Source organism: Culex pipiens, chromosome 3, assembly GCF_016801865.2.
Source record: "Culex pipiens pallens isolate TS chromosome 3, TS_CPP_V2, whole genome shotgun sequence".
In the NCBI taxonomy this organism is placed as follows: Eukaryota; Metazoa; Arthropoda; class Insecta; order Diptera; family Culicidae; genus Culex; species Culex pipiens.
The window spans coordinates 169,504,186-169,526,362 of record NC_068939.1 but is presented as its reverse complement, the minus strand read 5'-3'; the positions used below and the strand labels follow the sequence as shown (position 1 = coordinate 169,526,362).

Here is a 22,177-nt window from a genome sequence, read left to right as displayed (position 1 = left end):
ATCATGGCATGGCCATTTTTCAGCAACCAAAGGCGTATGAACAAAGTTAAAAAAAAAGAAAAAAGTAGGGAAATTTCTTTTTTCTCTCTTATATTTTTTTAAATAAGAGTAATTCTCGCTGAAAGTGGACCACTATTTACACAAGGTGCTCAAAAATCAAAAGCAGTGTACTTTTCCAATAGCCCCCACCAAGTTATGAACGAAACCATGTTTGGTTGGTTAAATTTGTCCTCATCTCGGCGCCACGAAGCTAAAACATTTTTTTAAATTGGTATTTTTTTTACTTAGGCGCGTCTACAAAATTGCTAATAACTTTGCAAAACTTCAACGAACCCTTGATGTCTAGGGGAGTTTTGGAAAGGAAATGAGCAGAGCTTTCGAATGCACTTGTCAGAAAAATACCGTTTCATACATTTTTTAGCCACAAAACACCAATGTATTTTTAAAAGTCATTTTTGAAGGCCGGCGCCCCGCAACCAAAATTCGGATCCTTAAAAGGAAACTCCAGAGAATTTTGAAAAAGGTTCAAAAAACTATTAAAGGGATGAATGGTTGGGCATAGAGGAAGCCAATTAAAAATGTTTTTTTTTCCGGCGTTTGTCCATAATTGTGTCAATGGATGACCCTTTAAGAGTATGACAATTTTTACAGAAAAGTTTTGATCAGAATCGACTCTGTCCAGAAATTCAAACCTTTATCTCATGGTTAAGGGAGCGTTCTTTTATTACAACGCAAAAATCGGATTTTCAGACCCCCTCCACCCCCACCCCCCCCCTCCCTCGTAACAAAATTTCCATACAAAATTTAAATAAAATGTATGGGGCGTAACACGGCATCCGACCTCCCCCCCCTCCTCCCCTGCTGCGTTACGTAATAAAAGAACGCTCCCATTAAACAAACATTGTGTGTAAATCTACACTGTAAAAAAAATCATGGTAATATTACATCTGGGAAGGGGTACATCTTTTCTGTCAGATAAAATGTGTAATTTTACCTCTGAAAATGTGTAATTTTACCACTTTTCTGATGTAATGTAACTTTATCAGTCTAAATTAAGGTTAAATTACATCTAAAAAGAGGTAATATTCAACCTTCCAAAATTACACCTTCCAAATTTACATATTTTTTTACTGTGTGAATTTAATCTTTTGAATTAAAAAAATTAGTTAGAACTACACGGAGAAAAAAAAATCCCAAAATCGTGAACAAGCGTTCATGTAAATTGGAACCTCGAACAAAGTGTTCAAATCCCATGGTACGATTTTGAAAAACGTACCATGAAAACACTTTGCTCGTGGTTCCCATTTTCATGAACGCTTGTTCACGTTTTTGGGAACTCTTTTTTCTCCGTGTATGTACTTCATCTGCTTTTAGGCATCTAAAAGTTAAAAGAAAAAGTTTGGCTCGTTAACTGGAAAAAATGTAAAATATTCACGTGGGGCAACAATGCCTTTCTTGGCAGTACAACTTTGCAGAAGACACCAAATCGATCAGAAAGTTACAGACTGACAATATTACTTCTTCTGTTATCGGAATGACTCAATGTGCAAGTTGTATTCAAAATATAAATTGAATCAATTTCCAGTTTTTGGGTACCGTTTTAGTGAAATTGATAAAATACAAAGTGTGTTGTAGATCGAGTCAAATAAATTACCACCGTGTGTCGTGACAATTCCAAATGTTGTAACACCGTGCCGTGCACGCTACCAACGACAAAATGACAGCGGCGATTATGCAATTGCCCGTATTGCTGCCGTTGCCGCTGAATTGATGCGACTGTTCTAGCGCGACTAGTTTAAATCGGTGACGAATTGTTTTAGCCAAATTAGGAAAACACGTGCTCGAGTTGGACGTTTTGAAAACTTATATAAATAGTTATTTAAATTTGCATTTCTCAACCGTCAATCCAAATATTTTTGTGTTTCGAGCAAAACTGAGACTTGAATTAGCAAGTTCCTCCGGAAAACGACAATTCTCACACACTTAAGCGCCGATCTCCAGGCCGCGGCCCTTTTCAGTAACGCTGATCTCACATCACGCTGCAAACATCATCCGTTTCGTATACAGAGCCGCGAGTAGAGGTGATAATTTAATTGCAAATTTGACATCCATTTGAACTCGACAAACAGCTTTGAAATAAGAGCAGAGGATACACGGTCGGCAGTCGTGAACAAAAAAGGTAAATCTCTCTTTGCAGATCAGCTCAGGATTAATGGTCCGGCAAGCGACCGTCCGGTGATCTCTGTGTGTGATCTGTGAGTTTCATTGAATTTTTGGATAGCTGATTTCAAAATGAGGCTTGCAATAGAAACAGAAATATTCGAAATTTCAAATTTAAATCTAAATTTCAAACAAATATTGACTATAAAATATAATACAATGCTTATGACATCCAAAATTTCAAAGTATTGCCAATTATCGAACATTCTTAACTGTCGACGAATCTTTTCGCACTCTTCGGCAAAGTTGTTCCCTGGAACACGAACGATGAGCTCTTGTGATTTTTGAAAAATGCAAAAATGTGTAATCAATTAGCAAAAAACACCCTTAATTTGTTGTAATTTTTCACGTTTAGCCATTATTTTGTATTTTTCTTTAATTAAGAGTTTGAAATTGTATCGATCTGCTACAACTTGCGAGCCTCAGGTCACAGGTCACTACGCTGCGACCCAGATCAGCTGTTTGGCGAATGCTCTTGCTTATCAGCGTGGACTCTGCGACTGACTGGTTGTTTGTAAACAACACGCGGCTTAATCTGAGAAGCTGATTAGTGCGGCAGACTAGTTGTCTGGTCTGTCCTTAATGGTGGCGATCATAAATCACCGCCACTGAATGCACGATCGATGAATATTAAACTCAAACTCGCCATCGCACGTGCCCGCTACTTGCCGGTTTAAAATATGGAAGAATTCACTAGAACACACACGGTAAAGTGTAGAGTGCATCGCGTGGGTGGACGTCACCCGGCCCGGCGACGTACGATGCAGTTACAGTTGCTCTTGTTCAAACGCTGACAGAGAATACGTAATCATATCGGACATTGCCTGGACGACCATCAAGCTTAAACGACCGTAATCTACACTCGCTGAACTCCGTAATCGCCGGCCAAGGTCGCGCGGTTCCCGTTCCGGGATAGAGAACAAAATTTGTTCAAAGTGGAAAATTTTCAGCGTTTTCCTTCTCCTAAAAAAAAAGATGGTGGTGCCAAGTGATCTAGTTGGCGTTGACATGCGCAAATAGAGTGCTGTACTCCATGTCGTGAGTGGGGTGGGGTATGGGTCTCGTGGCGCAGGGGTAGCGGCTTCGGCTGCCGATCCCGATGATGCTATGAGACGCGGGTTCGATTCCCGCCTTATCCACTGAGCTTCTATCGGATGGTGAAGTAAAACGTCGGTCCCGTTTTCTCCTGTCTCGTCAGAGGCGCTGGAGCAGAAATCCCACGTTAGAGGAAGGCCATGCCCCGGGGGGCGTAGTGCCAATAGTTTCGTTTAGTTTCGTACTCCATGTCGTCCGCTTCCGCCCATGACGTTTAGCGCTTCCGCGCTAATCAGCTCTCAAGTGAATGCGCGATCTAGTTGGCCGATCTTGATCTTGGCATCAAGTGAACTTCCCCAGTCCAGTAGCGGTGCGCTCTACACTCTATAATGGCGCTTGTGACGTTTAGCGTTGCTGGCTCTCCATGGAGACCAATTTCATGAGTTTTGAGCAGTTTGGTCGCTTTTCAGCGTATGGATTCAAATCACAATTGATAATATTTATGTTTCCTGCGGGGTTGCGCGAAAAGGCAAACAAGCGGATAAGTGGTTTTTGGTCTGGATTTAGATTTTATTCATCGTACAAAACTGATTTGCACTTCAAGGCGAATCATGTACAAATATAAAGTTGAGGGTCCCCAGAATCACCTCCTTTTGATAAAGTTTGAACAGAGATCTAAATATGGTTTTCAATTAAATCATGATCTGAATATTTTGGGAAACAATCACTTTTAATACTAATTAAAACTATCAAAAATTACATGACTTCTTAAAGTGATTATTGGTTCCTTTTTTATTTTGATTGTTTGTATTAAAATCTTTATTAAGATACCAATGTGATTCAAACTTGACAGCTGGGTAATTCTTTACCAACTCACACGAAATCGGGAAAGGTTGCCCCGACCCCTCTTCGATTTGCGTGATAGAGGTGTTTTTCAATGATTTGCAGCCCAAAATGGTGATGAGATAGAAATCTGGTGTCAAAGAGACTTTTATGTTAAATTGCACGCCCGATTTGATGGCGTACTCAGACTTCCGAAAAAACGTATTTTTCATCGGAAAAACACCTAAAAAAAAAATTAAAAACACTGCCATTTTCCGTTACTCAACTGTAATGTTTTTTGGAACATGTCATTTTAAGGGAAATTTAATGTTTTTTTCGAATCTACATTGACCCAGTGTAACAATTTTCTACAAAGTTGTAGAGCAGACAATTACAAAAAAATTGATATGTAAACATAAGGGGTTTGCTTATAAACATTACAAGTTATCGCGATTTTACGAGTTTTGAAAAAGTTGGTCGTCATCGATCATGCCCGTTCATGGTCACCCGCGACAGACACGGACGACGTAACAAAGGGAAACGCAAAAAGTAACTTTTTCAAAACTTATTTTCGTAAAATCACGATAACTCGTGATGCTTATAAGCAAACCCCTTATGTTTATACATCAACATTTTTGTAATTGTCTGCTCTACAACTTTGCAGAACATTGTTACACTCTAAAAAATAACCCTGCAAAGTTAGAAAAATATACGAAATTTGAAAATGAAAATTTTTGTTCTAAATGTAAAAATTACCCTTCTGGGTAAATGTAGATTCGAAAATAATATTAAATTTCCCTTAAAATGACATGTTCCAAAAAAATTTACAGTTGAGTTACGAAAAATGGCAGTGTTTTTAAAAGCTTGTAGTGTTTTTTCGATGAAAAATACGTTTTTTTTTCGGAATACTGAGTACGCGTCGGGCATCCAATTTTACATAAAAGTCCCTTTGACACCAAATTTCTATCTCATCACCATTTCAGGCTGCAAACTATTGAAAAAAAAATTTGAGATTTTTTACAGGTATGTAGAGGGTGACGATTCTCGAGATTTTCAATTTCCCGGGAATCGAGAGTTGAATTTGGCATTTCCCGGGAATTCCCGGGACCCGGGAGTTTTTTTTTATGCCAATAGTGGCGATAATTTAAAAAGGAAATGTAATATTATTGTTTTTTTTATCAATCAAAATACATTTAATTCAAACTTATTCTATGAAACGTTAACTTCAGGATCCTATTTATCTGAGGAACTATATCTACCTTTTGTTTTTTTTCTGAATCTACAAATACAAGATCATTTTTTGTGCTTTTTGGGACTCAAAATTGTAGTTTAAAATGTTAACGAATCTTTATTTGCACTGAATGATTTTTCAAAATTTTCACAAGCTTGTTGCATGACCTTCTTATTAACAAAAATTTAAGTAAAAAAATAAATTGTATATAATTTCCCAGTATCGGGATATTTGTAATAATATAAACAACGACTCAAAACAACAATTTAAACTTGTTTTTTTTTCATTTTTAAGGTCAACTGTAAATATTCATTAAAGAAATATTTAAAGTTATCAGGAAAACCCGTTTTTCCAAAATATAATTGAATATTGAGGCTGAAGTGAAACACAAAATGACTTATTGACATCAAAAAAGGAAATTACCTTGATACCGTAATCTGGGGTGACTCGGGACTACAATCTGAATAGGGACAGCAGTTTTTAGAGCACTTAACGCTTTTAAATTTGGAAATGGATGTACACATTTTGTTGGCCTGAGTCTGTTCTAACCGAAACCAACCAGAAAAATCAAAATACTGGCTCCAACATGGTTAAAACTGCTGTCCCAATTCGCCCCATGTGTCCCGATTGACCCCAGTTTACGGTACAGCGAAATTACCCTAGGGACTTAGATTTAAAAAAAAACAGATAATGAGGATTGCTATGCTCGAGAGAGGATATGGAAATTGAACTTATTTTGAAAAAGCTTTTCCCTCTTAGAAATTTATTATTAAAAATTATTAAAAAAGATAAATTGTGGGGTCAAATTTTTTTGGATTCTCTCAATTATAGTTATTGGAATTTTTGACAACTTAAATTTTAAACTTTCTAAATAAAAGATCAGATAACCATTGGTTAATTCGAACTTGGACATCGAACATTGAACTTCGAATGTTCTAAACAATTTAGAATTCATCAAATAATTTTCTGATTAGTTTATATAATTTTGCTTCGATATTTATAAGTATAAAATTTCCCGGGAGTCTCGACCGAATTTCCCGGGAATCGAGAGGTCCAAAAATGGTCGATTTCCCGGGATTTTTTTCCCGGGAATTCCCGCTCGTCACCCTCTACAGGTATGTAACCCCTTGAACTTTATTGTTTTTTTTTTTTCTTTTCGAAATTGCTGCCACCCGCGAGGGTAGCAGAGCAATAAGATTTTTTGATTTTATAATTATATGAAGAAATTTTATTGATTCTTTTCTGGGCGGTTTGAGTGTAAAGTTAGGGATACCAAGCTAGAAAAGAATTAAGTCTAAAAAAATGTTTTTGGGTTGCTCTCTCCATTCAAGCCTCCGGGCGTTTAGAGCCGAGTAGAAATCTTCGGCAGGGTGACCACTCAAGTAGGAAAAGTCGGTAAAATTTCACAAAATATAGGAAAAATCGGGAAAAAAATCGGAAATTTGCTATTTTTGGTGAAAAAATCCGGAAGGTCGAACATTTCAAGCGTACTTCTTTAAAACAATATTATTGGCCCTTGATTTCTTTTTAATATTTTTTAGATTATAAATCAATTATGATCAACTTAAATTCAATTCCGAATCCATTTTCATATTAAATCTATGTGAGAATGAAAAGGATATTCAACCCTCTACAACTCAACACCGCATCTAGACGGGCTTCGATCTAAAAAATTGTCAACAATCAATTTTCAACCAATTTTTGATCTTTAAAAAGCATTGCAAAGAAGATCTCATACAATTTAAAATAAAATTAGGGTTGGAAGTTTTACTTGTTTAATGTGACTTTGCCAATGTTTTAAAAAAAAAATATTTTTTTTAGGGGCCAACTTTGGCAGTGTTTTTTACTAACATTTCCTTTATTTTAAGTAAAAAGAAGTATGCAGTAATTTTTCTAGTGTCCCAGACTGTGCCTGAACGCATTTTTTTACAATTTAAATGATAATGGTGCCATTGTAGAGCAGAAAATGTGAAGAACAAGCGAAAAATTGAAAAAATGACTACGAAACATTAAAAAATTAGAAAGGCAAAATGTTATGATAGGACGTTGTAGAATAGGCCAAAAGCTACCAAAAACAAAGATAAACTTAACAAGATAAATGCAAAATAAAATGCTAAAAACAAAGCAAGAAAAACATAAAACAAGAGAAGTAAAGTTTTTCGTAGAACAAAAGCTGACCACCTCCCCGAAATTTTAGCGGTATAGGGTTAAACAATTAAAAATCCGTATGAATTTTGTTTGGTTATGGTGGCATGAATTTTGCACAACTTAGCGAAAAATAAATGAAAATCTATTATTTAATGAAAAAATATACACAAGCCTGTCTGATTTCATTCAAAATAAGAGCTAAATTTCATCAATTGTGACCGTCTTAAAATTATTGAAACCTAAGTCACATTTCTTAAAAAAAAATTTAATCCAAATTAAATATTTCGGCGATATTTTTTTACTCACCTTACTAAAGAAAGGCTATCAAATCACTCTAAAAATTAACGACTTAGAACGAGATACATATCGACTCATAATAAAAAACTGAACAAATGTCTGTGTGTGTGTTTGGATGTTGATGTGTGCAACGAAAAATTCTCACTCAATTATCCCAGCACTGGATGAACCGATTTAAATAGTTTTAGTCCTTCTTGGGGTCCCATAAGTCCCTATTGAAAATTGTGAAATTAAGTAAAGAACTTTAAAAGTTATGCTAAAAAAAACATTTTGAAAAAAGCTTCGGAAGATCGTAAGAATAGCCCAAAACATCGAAGATTTGATAACCCTACCAAAAGTTATCAGCACTTTAAGTGTTGTTTTATACACTTTCTAGGATACGATCACAGATATTTCGATAAAAGCAATAACCGGATCGATAATGCGATCCATCGTTTGTTGGATAATTAAATGATACTAAAATATTGAAAATCTACTAACTCTTTCTTTTTAAGGTTGAACATTGAGCTCGAATTTCTGCTCTGGTATAAAAAATACTGCTGTATGAGTTGGCAGAGATTTACCAAATATTAATTTCTCTTTGAAATTATTTCTCCTTAAAAAAAACAATAAAAATAATGCTATTTTTCATTTTTGTCCTTTTTTTTCAGAAAATGGGCGCTTGGATTTTTTTTAATGAACTTTTACATTTGGCTTCATCCATAAAGTACGTCACGCTAAAATCAGCCAGAAATTAACATTTTGCCTTTCATACTATTTACACAGTTTTTAATGATATGCTATTACTTTCGGTAAGAAATGCCAGTATTTGGAATTTGGAACTATCGGGTGAAAGTCAGGTATTCGAAAATGGGATTTGAGTGGCCACCCTGAGTATTATAGGGGAAATTCTCGTTTGCTGTGCAGGTTAAGGACTCGGTACTCATTCCGTTTGCCATTTCTCACAATTGAAAAATGTTTTACTAAAGTTGTGATGGAAACTTGCTTGCTCATTTCGCATTAAGCAATGTTTTGCTTGTTAAGATATCGTTTTCGATCTCAAACTTAAAAAAAAATAATCAAAAATCAGTTTTGGCCGAATTGTATTCTCTTGGATTCAACTGCAGTTTACTGTGACCACCGGGAATCTGCCACAACCACAAAAAAAGATTTATAATCGTGTCGCTCCAGTTGCATTCGATAGTTATGGGAATGTCATGTAATTCTACAGCTTTTAAAAAGCGTTCTCAACAGAACGCTTTTTAAAAGCTGTAGAATTACATGACATTCCCTTACCTATCGAATGCAACTGGAGCGACACGATTATAAATCTTTTTTTGTGGTTGTGGCAGGTTCCCGGTGGTCACAGTAAACTGCAGTTGAATCCAAGAGAAAACAATTTGGCCAAAACTGATTTTTGATTTTTTTTTTAAGTTTGAGATCGAAAACGATTCTAATACCTAAAGTGTGATTTAGGAAGGCGCAAACATATAAATCAATAAAATTGGGTTTTCGAGAGAAAATAAATTGAACATGTTTTCGATGTTTTCTTCTAATATGTTACAATTATATTCTAAAAAATGGTTAAATACTACAAAAAGAAATCGATAGCTCAAATCCTGCATACTTGCTTTGAGACCTTCATTTTTCAAGCTCCTTGCACTGATTTCTTTTTTCGATTTTACTGAACATTGAACAAAGCTACCTAACATCAAACGCAATGCAGAAAGGTGTCATTAAAAAACGCCAAATGACAGTGCAAGTGTATGGAAATTCGCTTTCATGATCCCCAACCAAGTCGATTGGCCACGACCGGTCGCTGTTCCCATGCACAACAAGCATAGCGATGTGCTTGGATCAAGACACCAACGACTGTTCAGTGCATTCCGGAACTACGACCAAAATGGACCACCTTCGAACGCGTTGGAACCGCTGCAAGTCGCGCGTCACCGCCTACTACCGCGCCCTGACCAGGGACTTTAATTATTCAACGGATTTCTTCTTCGGACTGGACTTTCTGCTGGCGATCGCGGGTGCTCGATTCAACTCGGAAAATGCGAAACTTCTGCGCTGCTGGAAAGTCTACCGGTGGACGGTCTATTTTCCTGCGCTTGTGACGCTTTGGAACATGGTTCTTAACGTTCAACAGGGTGCCAAGTTGGAAATTCTACTGAGTTGCATGCAAGGAATGATCGGGAGTAGTTCCTCGGCTCTGCGCGTGGTGCTCATCCTTTGGCACTACGAAACGCTGATGGAGGCTCGAAGATACGTCAATCGACGCTGCTTCGGCAGACATCTTGAACGTTCGCTGGGCATTCGAAGTGCTGCGTTTTATCACATTCGGAAAATTGTGATTCCTACGGTCGCAATCATCCTGATCGTGGTCACAAGTATCCTGGCAATCGATTTTTCCGATCATCATTACATGAAGTCTCCAGTGGACATCAAGCAAACACTGCCGATTTTCCAAAAAGCTTACAAATTGTTTTTTTGTTTCACATTGGTTGGGTTGGCACTTATGACCGTTCTTGTGTTTCTGGTTTCCTACATGGTCCTGACCGGACTAATCGGTGAACTGAGAGTGATCGCTCAGATGTATGCAGTCGTCTTTGAAGAAACCCAAAAGCGAGTTCAGGGAAGGCTCGAATTGGAACCGGGAAGCTCTCGTCAGCAAGATGCGATGAAAAAGCACTACTTCTGGAAGTTCGTCCAGGAAGAGTTTGGGGAGTGCATTGCGTTGCATGCCGAGTTTCTGGCAATGAAGAACAAAATTCGACCATTTTTGAACGCAACCTTCCTCATCGTTTACTTTTCAACGGTGTTTAGTCTGGCCTGTGGAGCCATTTACGTTACGCAGATGAAAACCGTTACGCTGTTCTCGCTGGAATCGCTGTACTACTGTCTTTGGGTTGCCATCGAATGTGCCTTTTTGACGAAAACGGTGAGCCTGCTGACTGAGGCGGTAAGTTACCAATTATGATCATGATCACTCAGAAGTTATTTTAAAATTTTCTCTTAAAGAACGAATCCATCGGCTTGGAAGTGTACAACCTGGATTGGCCCGAGAAGCTCGAATGGAATGACAAGCACCAAGAGGAGTACCGCTCCGTTCGGGCGACGATGATGAATGTGATGACCGTGGCGCAGCAACCGCTGCGTTTGAACTGCTTTGGCTTCTTCGAGTTCACCCAGGATCGGTTCTACGAGCTGCTCAACATGGCCTACTCGATGTACACCTTTTTGCGGAACTTTGTTTAAGGGCTGTTTGAAGTTTAAAAGTGTCCTAACATTGAAAGTTTAAAATTTCGAGCCCATGATCATCCACTTTGAAAGCGGACAGCGTAACTATTCGGCCAAACCTGCTGCCGTGAGTCATGGTAAAACAGTGTAAACGTAACTTGAATATAAGTTTGTTCAATTCAAATGGTAGTTTTCACACGATTGATCACAACAGTACAAAACACGCTAAATAATATTGTTGAATTAGATTCACACATTGCAGGAATAGTGATAAACCCAAACAAATTTAAAGACAAACAGAATGAAAACACAGTCACAATTAGAACTTGTAGTTATGCAAAACAAATCTAGATGTTTTGGTGATAATCTTTACAGGTTGAAAAGAAGCAACTACTTAGGCAAGTTTCAGCAAGAGTTATCAATCACTTTGTCGCGTATCCAGAATTTTAAGCATGGAGGACGTTACGAATAGTAACGGCGTTACGCACGCCAGAAATGTCAAAATCGCGTAGTGGTGAATGCAATTCTGTAACATGAGAATGAATTATCTGATTGAATTTATGATTTCGGCAAATTTTCATGTTATGATTTTGACTTTTCAGAAAACAGTAGTATACGGAAATAGATTCATTTTTTTAATTAACCTTTTATCGCTAAAAGTTCAATTCCCAAAAAAAAATATCCATTTATATGTTTTAGGGAATTAAAAAAGACATCTTTGAGCCATAGTGCATTAAGGTGCAAAATTTGGTTAAAAAGATAAGAAATTTTAGAAAAATAGTTTTTTATGTAAAAAATCGTAAATCAGGACAAATAACGATTCAAAATCTTTTTTAAAGCAACACCGATGCAATCAAAAAGTACTTAACTTTTTTTTGTAAAATGTACCGTTTTCATCATATAAATTTTAAATTTTGTTTGTTTGTAGAGCATAAATGAAAGAAATGCAACCTTTAAAAAATATTGAAAGCTGAGAAATTTTTCACTCTTGAACATTGACAATCGGGCAATTTGTTTCTGATATAAAGCCTTACAAAAAATTTGAAAAGATCAAAATAAATTTTTCATATTTGTAACCTAATTAACCTGTAATTTTAACGGATTATACCCCGGAAACTATTGATCCGATTTACAATGCTAAAAATTTAAACTTTTGTGAATATTCTGATCAATTTAATAAAATATTTCAAAGTTTGTCAAAAATATGAAATGAGGAAAATTATTATTTTAATAGTTAAGCTTGAATTAGAAATTTTGATCAGAAAATTTCACAAAATTTGCAATTTTTTACATTGAAAATAGTTTTAGAGATATCGTCAGTTTAAAATTACTGGCTAATTAGGTGAAGGTTAGAAAAAAAACATTCTTATCTATTTAAATTTTTTGAGAGGCTGTATTTCTAGAGTAAATTTTCAAAGCAACCTATGAGTTATGAGTTTCTTATGCAGATAGGACTTTTTAAAAAATTAGTCTGGATTTCAGACACGAATTGTTTAAAAGTTTTGAAGTTCAAGAGAGAAAATTATAGGAAATTGTTTCATCCTTTTTTTTTTCTGAGGTGCTGTTCTTTCCAGAATATTTGTGTAATTTTTCAAAAGTAGCTATTTCTTGAAAACGGTACATTTTATTTTATATTTAAATGCAAATTCGAATTTGCTTTAAAGATTAAAAAAATGTTCACATTTTCCATTTTCCATAAAACACTATTTTCTTAAACTCATATCTACACAGAAAAAAAATGATAGTAATATTCATCAGGAAATGGTGACAGATGTGTGTAAAAAATGTGTAATATTACATTACAAAATGATGAATTTTCATCAGTTTCTCGTGAATATTCATCAGGTTCACGTTTTTACACATTTTTTATGGTAATATTACTCAAAAAATAGGTGATATTCATCCTTCCAAATTTTCAACATTCCAAAATTCATCTTTTTTTGCTGTGTAGGCTATTTTTCACTCTCAAAAATAGCAAATTTCACGGGGACCTTAATTTCAAAACACAAAATTTCACGGAAATTCCGCGGAACATGAACATTTTTAAAATGACTCTGAAATTGTGGTTTGGTTGAGCGTTTTAGCAGAATGCATTACTATGAATACAAAGAGACGAGTTGTTCGCGGAATTAAAAGGAACAACTCGTCTCTTTGTATTCATAGTAACTCTGAAAGACTTATGTTTAAATAACAGAAACTACTTTATCATTTATTGAACTGCCTTATTATTTTTATTCGACTGAAAAGTGTTCTCTGATTTTATCTTTTTACTTTTAATTGAATTTCATATCAAAGCAAGCTTGAACAATCTTGTCCAGCCAAAATGGTAAAAATAATTTGCCATTTTTCCCAGTAAAATATGTTTTAAGGTTATCATCTCTCTTTTCAAAAACTAAATAAAAAATAATAAAAAAAAAGCAAAGCAATCCACTTTAACGACCCCCGGGTCTTTTGTGGTCTCTGTTGCAAGTTTCTGCTCATTTCTAGGCGTGTGTGATGAGTCACTCAAAACCTCTTTTACGCTAATGGACCGACGTTTTACTTCCCCATCCGATAGAAGGCGTGGTCAGGCAAATTTCGTCACGAAAAATGCCACCGGGTCCGTCTGGGATTGAACCCAGGCCATACTGGGGTTTGGAGGCTACCACGCTAACCACTAAACCACCGGACCCAAAAATAATAAAAATCTGTCAAATAATTTAATCTGTACCGATATCTTCAAATTTTTATTTAAAATTAAAACAGGAAACAAAAAAAGGTGGAATTTTATCAACTTTCACGGGAACCATCTACCAAAAAATCAAAAATCGTGAAAATTTAAAAGGACTCAAAAAAACTGAAATTTCCGAAAATAAAACGATTTAATTAAACAAAATCTGCAATCTTTTAGAAAAAAAATCCAATATACTTATTCAGTCAATTTTAACAAATTTAGGTTGAAAAAGCCAAAATTTGTAAAAATTTAAACTTTTTGGTATAAGAATAACTGGAATCAAAAGATGTATGTTTTGCTAACCTTTCTACAAATAGTTTATATCACGCTTTTGAATTGAAAACTAATAAAATTTACTTAAAAAGTCTCTAGGATGAAATATTTATTATATTGCTATTAACAACATAAGTTATTCAGATTCAAATAAAAAAAAAATTAAAAAAATGTTGATTTTCACGGGATTTCACAGAAATCTTAAAATTTCACGAATTACACGTTGTCCGCGAAATCGTGAAAATTCAATAACCCCACTCATATCTATAACTCAAAAGATGTCGGTTTTAGTCCCCTTAAACATATCGAAACATAACGAAAATTAAAAAATACGTAAATTGAGAATTATCTTAAAGATGAATAAAAAATAGATTTTTTCCCGTTAATCTACTACTTCGATCAGAAAATTCCTTCTAAAAATTCCCAAAATTGTATAGGAAATGCATGGACAAAGTTTCATCCAAATCATTCCAACAAAAATGACGAAATCGTAGAAAACTTAAAATAAGGTAATTTAATCGTTTTTCAAAAATGGATGAAAACGAAAATCTCAGCTATTTCCGGATTTTTTTTATTAGCGTGCCACTCTATGAACGAATATTTCAAACAAAGTTAGCGTGGTTAAATAAACAAAATTGTAGTTTGTGCAACTAGTACCGTAAACCGGGGTGACTTTGATAGGATTTCAATTTGTTTTTGGAATATTTTCCAACAGGTAAGGTTTTACTCAAGATTATTATTTTTAAAACATGTACTGGGGTAGGCCACACAAAGTCCATGCACTATTTTGGAAAAAAAGTTTTTTCAATAGTGTTTAGAAAAATAGTTACGTTAAAAATTCTTAGTTTAAATTCCGGGGTGACTTTGATAGTCAGAGTTTTTCTTGTTAAAATCATATTTAGGATGTTTAAACTTTATTTGTACGTTGAATGTACCATCACTGAAGTTGCTGATATTGTTTTTAAGAAAAAAAAAATCAATGTTTATATTTAGTTAACTAAGTTTATAAGCTTTTTAACAAAATAAATATAAATTTTAGGTAAAATTGTTAAAAAGTCGGAATTTTGCCTGAAATTTGTAAAAACTAGTTTTGTTTATAAAATTATCGATTTATATTGCATTTTATACTGAATTCGAAGCACTAATCGCAAGTTTTCACATTTTACATGAAATTTGTTCAACTGAAATTGCCTATAAATTTGGAGTTTTTTTTTTAAATTGTGTTTCAAAAACACATATTATTTATTATTTACAAACTTATTTTACCTTCTCCTAGTGGAAAATTTTCCAAACAATCCGAAAATGCATTCCGTTTTCCGATTCAATATCATGTTCATTGAGAAAATCATGACACTTTGAGCAGTTTAAAATAATTAGTTTCATCACCATTTTCTTAACTATAGTTAACTAACTTTTTAAACTTTTCAAAATTTTATGAAAAGTTCTTTTTGAGGTTCTTTGAACACTTCTCTACCACGGTCAGAATGATTCTAAACAATTCCGTACGTATTTTAATTGTATTCTTCATTTTGCAGAAAAATCGCAAAGCTATCAAAGTCACCCCGGCTATCAAAGTCACCCCGTTTTACGGTATGTAATTTGCCGTCAAGATAAGTTACCAACTCTGCAACAATATCAAAAAGAAGGTTGAATTTTTCAGCACTCAAATGGATGCAGAAATAGTAGTTTTTGCAATTCCGTCGTGAAACTACTTACTTTTCCTGTCAGTCTTGAACGACGAAATAGCCTACTTTTCTGTACCAAAAATAACAGAATCGAATAGCAACACTTTTCAAAATAAATGCTGAAAAGTTCTACTTTTCAGCACTGAAATGGGTGCTGAAAAGTTGAACTTTTCAGCACTTTATCGAAAAGTAATACTTTTTAACATTTTTTTGATTTAAACGATTTATTGACAAAATACATGAAAATTTGACTTAAAATTTCACTCAATGGGTGTTTTTCGGAATTGCAAAAAATGTTGTATGGAACTCGTTGCAAAACTCGTTTTTTTCAGCACTCGTCGTATTTATCCAACTCGGTGAACCTCGTTGGATAAATGTACGACTTGTGCTGAAAAAATCCTCTTTTTGCAACTTGTTGCATAAACTACTATTATGCAACAAGTTGCAAAAGAGGATTTTTTCAGCACGAGTCGTACATTTATCCAACAAGGTTCACCGAGTAGAAAAGTAGAACTTTTTAGCATTTGTTTTGAAAAGTGTTACTATTCGATTCTGTTAATTTTTGTTGGGAAAAGTAGGCTGTTCCGTCGTTTGAAAATGACAGAAAAATAAACAGTTTAACGACGGAATTGCAAAAAAGTACTTTTCAGTACTGCTTTCTCTGGCGATGAAAAGTAAGCCGTTCGTCATTATAGAATGACAGGAAAAGTAAATATTAAAAAAACAATTCACGTGTCATTTGTGTCAGCTCGGAATTTACATAAAATCAAAGCATCCTTGGATTAACACAAACCTAGCGAGATGCATCGTGGTTGTGCTTTGTAACCGCACGTAGAATTTTGACGTTTGTAGAACTGATTTTAGTGTTTGACCTTGAATAAATAAATACAAACGCATGATGCGTGAACAATAACAATTGCGTTTTATTTGTCTGGCCATTAAATACTCTGTCGAAATTTGGTCAGATTTGGTGTTGGTCTCTAAGTGGTCGATTTTGACAGTTCTGACTGGCATAACGCCATTACCGTTAGTTACCATTTATAAACTGAATAAAAGATGATGCTTGAAAAGCAGTCTAAAATAAGGTCTCTAACTCAACTTGGCCCAATTCCACATGCATCTCCACAATCACAACAAACAACAAAGTGACAACACAACACACAAACACAACAAATAAATGCAACAAACCCCTTCCACCACCACCATCAACACAGCGAATCCATCGACGGTTCCTTGATGGACAGCTTGCGGAACGCCCGGTCCTGCTTGCGCTGCTGCCCAATCTGGGGCGAATCCGCGCCCCCGTCCGTAACGTTAGTCACGTCCGCGCCATCTTCCCCGTCACCGGGCGGCACGTTGAAATGCACATAACCGTTGGGCAGGGGCGGACGTTGCCGCACGGAACGCACCACCACCACCGGAAGCGGATCGGTGGCCTCCGACGAGGACCCGGACTCGGAATCGTCGTCGGACGAGGAGAGCGCTTGGTGTTTTAGGACATTTAAAAACGGAAATATTAGGCAGACGTTACGAAAGAGGTGAGCGATGATGGCCTACTGTGTGTGTGCGTTACTAACTGTCAAAATAATTTGTTTTTGGCGCGCTCACCTGCTCCGGTTTGCTTGCAGAGCTCCTTCTTGACGGCCGCCAGCTGGCGTGCACTGCAAAGTGGCGTATCCACCTCGTACGTGTTGTTGAACGTGGTGTAATCCACCTGTGAAAGCACGCGGATGAGAGAGAATCGATTAGGATTACTGCAGAGTACGCTCTCTTTTCCGTCTCTCTGTCGGGAAAAAGTAGGTCACCGCAGAGATGATGACCCTTTCCTAATCACACGTCTTATCTCTCCGTTGGGAAGGATGCCCTCGGAGGAACCGTGATTTCCGGCAGGGGGTCATGCGCCAAAACGGGGCATGCGCACAATCAGCCGTGCCAAGTTCATTCATTATGATACTCCAATTGCCCCGTCTTACCTCGTACTCGCCGGTTTCCCGCTTGAACTTGACCACGGACTCGAACCGGTGGCCCCACAGGATCTCCGATGGCAGGTAGCTGCTGCGGGCCTGCGTTGTCATGCCGGTGGACTCGACGACGCCCTCTGAAGGAGAAAGTTTGTTTATTGTTTACAAAAGCAAGAGTCAAGAGTCAAGAGTCAAGAGTCAAGAGTCAAGAGTCAAGAGTCAAGAGTCAAGAGTCAAGAGTCAAGAGTCAAGAGTCAAGAGTCAAGAGTCAAGAGTCAAGAGTCAAGAGTCAAGAGTCAAGAGTCAAGAGTCAAGAGTCAAGAGTCAAGAGTCAAGAGTCAAGAGTCAAGAGTCAAGAGTCAAGAGTCAAGAGTCAAGAGTCAAGAGTCAAGAGTCAAGAGTCAAGAGTCAAGAGTCAAGAGTCAAGAGTCAAGAGTCAAGAGTCAAGAGTCAAGAGTCAAGAGTCAAGAGTCAAGAGTCAAGAGTCAAGAGTCAAGAGTCAAGAGTCAAGAGTCAAGAGTCAAGAGTCAAGAGTCAAGAGTCAAGAGTCAAGAGTCAAGAGTCAAGAGTCAAGAGTCAAGAGTCAAGAGTCAAGAGTCAAGAGTCAAGAGTCAAGAGTCAAGAGTCAAGAGTCAAGAGTCAAGAGTCAAGAGTCAAGAGTCAAGAGTCAAGAGTCAAGAGTCAAGAGTCAAGAGTTTTTAGTTTTTAGTTTTTAGTTTTTAAGTTTTTAGTTTTTAGTTTTTAGTTTTTAGTTTTTAGTTTTTAGTTTTTAGTTTTTAGTTTTTAGTTTTTAGTTTTTAGTTTTTAGTTTTTAGTTTTTAGTTTTTAGTTTTTAGTTTTTAGTTTTTAGTTTTTAGTTTTTAGTTTTTAGTTTTTAGTTTTTAGTTTTTAGTTTTAGTTTTTAGTTTTTAGTTTTTAGTTTTTAGTTTTTAGTTTTTAGTTTTTAGTTTTTAGTTTTTAGTTTTTAGTTTTTAGTTTTTAGTTTTTAGTTTTTAGTTTTTAGTTTTTAGTTTTTAGTTTTTAGTTTTTAGTTTTTAGTGTTTAGTTTTTAGTTTTTAGTTTTAGTTTTTAGTTTTTAGTTTTTAGTTTTTAGTTTTAGTTTTTAGTTTTTAGTTTTTAGTTTTTAGTTTTTAGTTTTTAGTTTTTAGTTTTTAGTTTTTAGTTTTTAGTTTTTAGTTTTTAGTTTTTAGTTTTTTGTTTTTAGTTTTTAGTTTTTAGTTTTTAGTTTTTAGTTTTTAGTTTTTAGTTTTTAGTTTTTAGTTTTTAGTTTTTAGTTTTTAGTTTTTAGTTTTTAGTTTTTAGTTTTTAGTTTTTAGTTTTTAGTTTTAGTTTTAGTTTTTAGTTTTTAGTTTTTAGTTTTTAGTTTTAGTTTTTAGTTTTTAGTTTTTAGTTTATAGTTTTTAGTTTTTAGTTTTTAGTTTTTAGTTTTTAGTTTTTAGTTTTTAGTTTTTAGTTTTAGTTTTTAGTTTTTAGTTTTTAGTTTTTAGTTTTTAGTTTTTAGTTTTTAGTTTTTAGTTTTTAGTTTTTAGTTTTTAGTTTTTAGTTTTTAGTTTTTAGTTTTTAGTTTTTAGTTTTTAGTTTTAGTTTTTAGTTTTTAGTTTTTAGTTTTTAGTTTTTAGTTTTTAGTTTTTAGTTTTTAGTTTTTAGTTTTTAGTTTTTAGTTTTTAGTTTTTAGTTTTTAGTTTTTAGTTTTTAGTTTTTAGTTTTTAGTTTTTAGTTTTTAGTTTTTAGTTTTTAGTTTTTAGTTTTTAGTTTTTAGTTTTTAGTTTTTTAGTTTTTAGTTTTTAGTTTTTAGTTTTTAGTTTTTAGTTTTTAGTTTTTAGTTTTTAGTTTTTAGTTTTTAGTTTTTAGTTTTTAGTTTTTAGTTTTTAGTTTTTAGTTTTTAGTTTTTAGTTTTTAGTTTTTAGTTTTTAGTTTTTAGTTTTTAGTTTTTAGTTTTTAGTTTGTAGTTTTTAGTTTTTAGTTTTTAGTTTTTAGTTTTTAGTTTTTAGTTTTTAGTTTTTAGTTTTTAGTTTTTAGTTTTTAGTTTTTAGTTTTTAGTTTTTAGTTTTTAGTTTTTAGTTTTTAGTTTTTAGTTTTTAGTTTTTAGTTTTTAGTTTTTAGTTTTTAGTTTTAGTTTTTAGTTTTTAGTTTTTAGTTTTTAGTTTTTAGTTTTTAGTTTTTAGTTTTTAGTTTTTAGTTTTTAGTTTTTAGTTTTTAGTTTTTAGTTTTTAGTTTTTAGTTTTTAGTTTTAGTTTTAGTTTTTAGTTTTTAGTTTTTAGTTTTTAGTTTTTAGTTTTTAGTTTTTAGTTTTTAGTTTTTAGTTTTTAGTTTTTAGTTTTTAGTTTTTTAGTTTTTAGTTTTTAGTTTTTAGTTTTTAGTTTTTAGTTTTTAGTTTTTAGTTTTTAGTTTTTAGTTTTAGTTTTTAGTTTTTAGTTTTTAGTTTTTAGTTTTTAGTTTTTAGTTTTTAGTTTTTAGTTTTTAGTTTTTAGTTTTTAGTTTTTAGTTTTTAGTTTTTAGTTTTTAGTTTTTAGTTTTTAGTTTTTAGTTTTTAGTTTTTAGTTTTTAGTTTTTAGTTTTTAGTTTTTAGTTTTTAGTTTTTAGTTTTTAGTTTTTAGTTTTTAGTTTTTAGTTTTTAGTTTTTAGTTTTTAGTTTTTAGTTTTTAGTTTTTAGTTTTTAGTTTTTAGTTTTTAGTTTTTAGTTTTTAGTTTTTAGTTTTTAGTTTTTAGTTTTTAGTTTTTAGTTTTTAGTTTTTAGTTTTTAGTTTTTAGTTTTTAGTTTTTAGTTTTTAGTTTTAGTTTTTACTTTTTAGTTTTTAGTTTTTAGTTTTTAGTTTTTAGTTTTTAGTTTTTAGTTTTTAGTTTTTAGTTTTTAGTTTTTAGTTTTTAGTTTTTAGTTTTTAGTTTTTAGTTTTTAGTTTTTAGTTTTTAGTTTTTAGTTTTTTTAGTTTTTAGTTTTTAGTTTTTAGTTTTTAGTTTTTAGTTTATTTTAGTTTTTAGTTTTTAGTTTTTAGTTTTTAGTTTTTAGTTTTTAGTTTTTAGTTTTTAGTTTTTAGTTTTTAGTTTTTAGTTTTTAGTTTTTAGTTTTTAGTTTTTAGTTTTTAGTTTTTAGTTTTTAGTTTTTAGTTTTTAGTTTTTAGTTTTTAGTTTTTAGTTTTTAGTTTTTAGTTTTTAGTTTTTAGTTTTTAGTTTTTAGTTTTTAGTTTTTAGTTTTTTAGTTTTTAGTTTTTAGTTTTTAGTTTTTAGTTTTTAGTTTTTAGTTTTTAGTTTTTAGTTTTTAGTTTTTAGTTTTTAGTTTTTAGTTTTTAGTTTTTAGTTTTAGTTTTTAGTTTTTAGTTTTTAGTTTTTAGTTTTTAGTTTTTAGTTTTTAGTTTTTAGTTTTTAGTTTTTAGTTTTTAGTTTTTAGTTTTTAGTTTTTAGTTTTTAGTTTTTAGTTTTTAGTTTTTAGTTTTTAGTTTTTAGTTTTTAGTTTTTTAGTTTTTAGTTTTCAGTTTTTAGTTTTTAGTTTTTAGTTTTTAGTTTTTAGTTTTTAGTTTTTAGTTTTTAGTTTTTAGTTTTTAGTTTTTAGTTTTTAGTTTTTAGTTTTTAGTTTTTAGTTTTTTTAGTTTTTAGTTTTTAGTTTTTAGTTTTTAGTTTTTAGTTTTTAGTTTTTAGTTTTTAGTTTTTAGTTTTTAGTTTTTAGTTTTTAGTTTTAGTTTTTAGTTTTTAGTTTTTAGTTTTTAGTTTTTTAGTTTTTAGTTTTTAGTTTTTAGTTTTTAGTTTTTAGTTTTTAGTTTTTAGTTTTAGTTTTTAGTTTTTAGTTTTTAGTTTTTAGTTTTTAGTTTTTAGTTTTTAGTTTTTAGTTTTTAGTTTTTAGTTTTTAGTTTTTAGTTTTTAGTTTTTAGTTTTTAGTTTTTAGTTTTTAGTTTTTAGTTTTTAGTTTTTAGTTTTTAGTTTTTAGTTTTTAGTTTTTAGTTTTTAGTTTTTAGTTTTTAGTTTTTAGTTTTTAGTTTTTAGTTTTTAGTTTTTAGTTTTTAGTTTTTAGTTTTTAGTTTTTAGTTTTTAGTTTTTAGTTTTTAGTTTTTAGTTTTTAGTTTTTAGTTTTTAGTTTTTAGTTTTTAGTTTTTAGTTTTTAGTTTTTAGTTTTTAGTTTTTAGTTTTTAGTTTTTAGTTTTTTAGTTTTTAGTTTTTAGTTTTTAGTTTTTAGTTTTTAGTTTTTAGTTTTTAGTTTTTAGTTTTTAGTTTTTAGTTTTTAGTTTTTAGTTTTTAGTTTTTAGTTTTTAGTTTTTAGTTTTTAGTTTTTAGTTTTTAGTTTTTAGTTTTTAGTTTTTAGTTTTTAGTTTTTAGTTTTTAGTTTTTAGTTTTTAGTTTTTAGTTTTTAGTTTTTAGTTTTTAGTTTTTAGTTTTTAGTTTTTAGTTTTTAGTTTTTTAGTTTTTAGTTTTTAGTTTTTAGTTTTTAGTTTTTAGTTTTTAGTTTTTAGTTTTTAGTTTTTAGTTTTTAGTTTTTAGTTTTTAGTTTTTAGTTTTTAGTTTTTAGTTTTTAGTTTTTAGTTTTTAGTTTTTAGTTTTTAGTTTTTAGTTTTTAGTTTTTAGTTTTTAGTTTTTAGTTTTTAGT

The 22,177-nt window shown here is 32.4% G+C and overlaps 2 protein-coding genes across 5 annotated transcripts in view; one reads left to right on the top strand and one right to left on the bottom strand.

Annotated features, from left to right (window-relative positions):
- The window catches only part of LOC120417667 (G protein-activated inward rectifier potassium channel 3-like), a 241,409-nt gene that overhangs the window by 2,954 nt on the left and 216,278 nt on the right, over positions 1 to 22,177 (bottom strand). For 3 of the 4 annotated variants that reach the window (XM_039579791.2, XM_039579793.2, XM_052710501.1), the window contains 3 exons: positions 17,617 to 17,741; positions 17,252 to 17,357; positions 16,832 to 17,126 (listed from right to left, as the gene is read on the bottom strand). In XM_039579791.2, coding sequence (XP_039435725.1) covers positions 16,849 to 17,126; positions 17,252 to 17,357; positions 17,617 to 17,741 — 509 coding nt within the window. In that variant the 3' untranslated portion in view covers positions 16,832 to 16,848. The remainder of the gene's footprint in view (positions 1 to 16,831; positions 17,127 to 17,251; positions 17,358 to 17,616; positions 17,742 to 22,177) is intronic. The other variant, XM_039579794.2, reaches the window with a different exon arrangement.
- LOC120417674 (uncharacterized) lies at positions 9,512 to 11,089 on the top strand. The gene is made up of 2 exons (XM_039579803.2): positions 9,512 to 10,694; positions 10,754 to 11,089. The coding sequence occupies exons 1-2, from the start codon at positions 9,579 to 9,581 to the stop codon at positions 10,988 to 10,990; spliced, it is 1,353 nt and encodes a 450-aa protein (XP_039435737.1). The 5' UTR covers positions 9,512 to 9,578; the 3' UTR covers positions 10,991 to 11,089.

Coding starts and splice junctions, on each gene's coding strand:
- LOC120417674 (XM_039579803.2), top strand. CDS start 9,579: ATGTGCTTGGATCAAGACACCAACGACTGTTCAGTGCATTCCGGAACT. Junction 10,695..10,753: donor TGAGCCTGCTGACTGAGGCG/GTAAGTTACCAA, acceptor TTTCTCTTAAAG/AACGAATCCATCGGCTTGGA.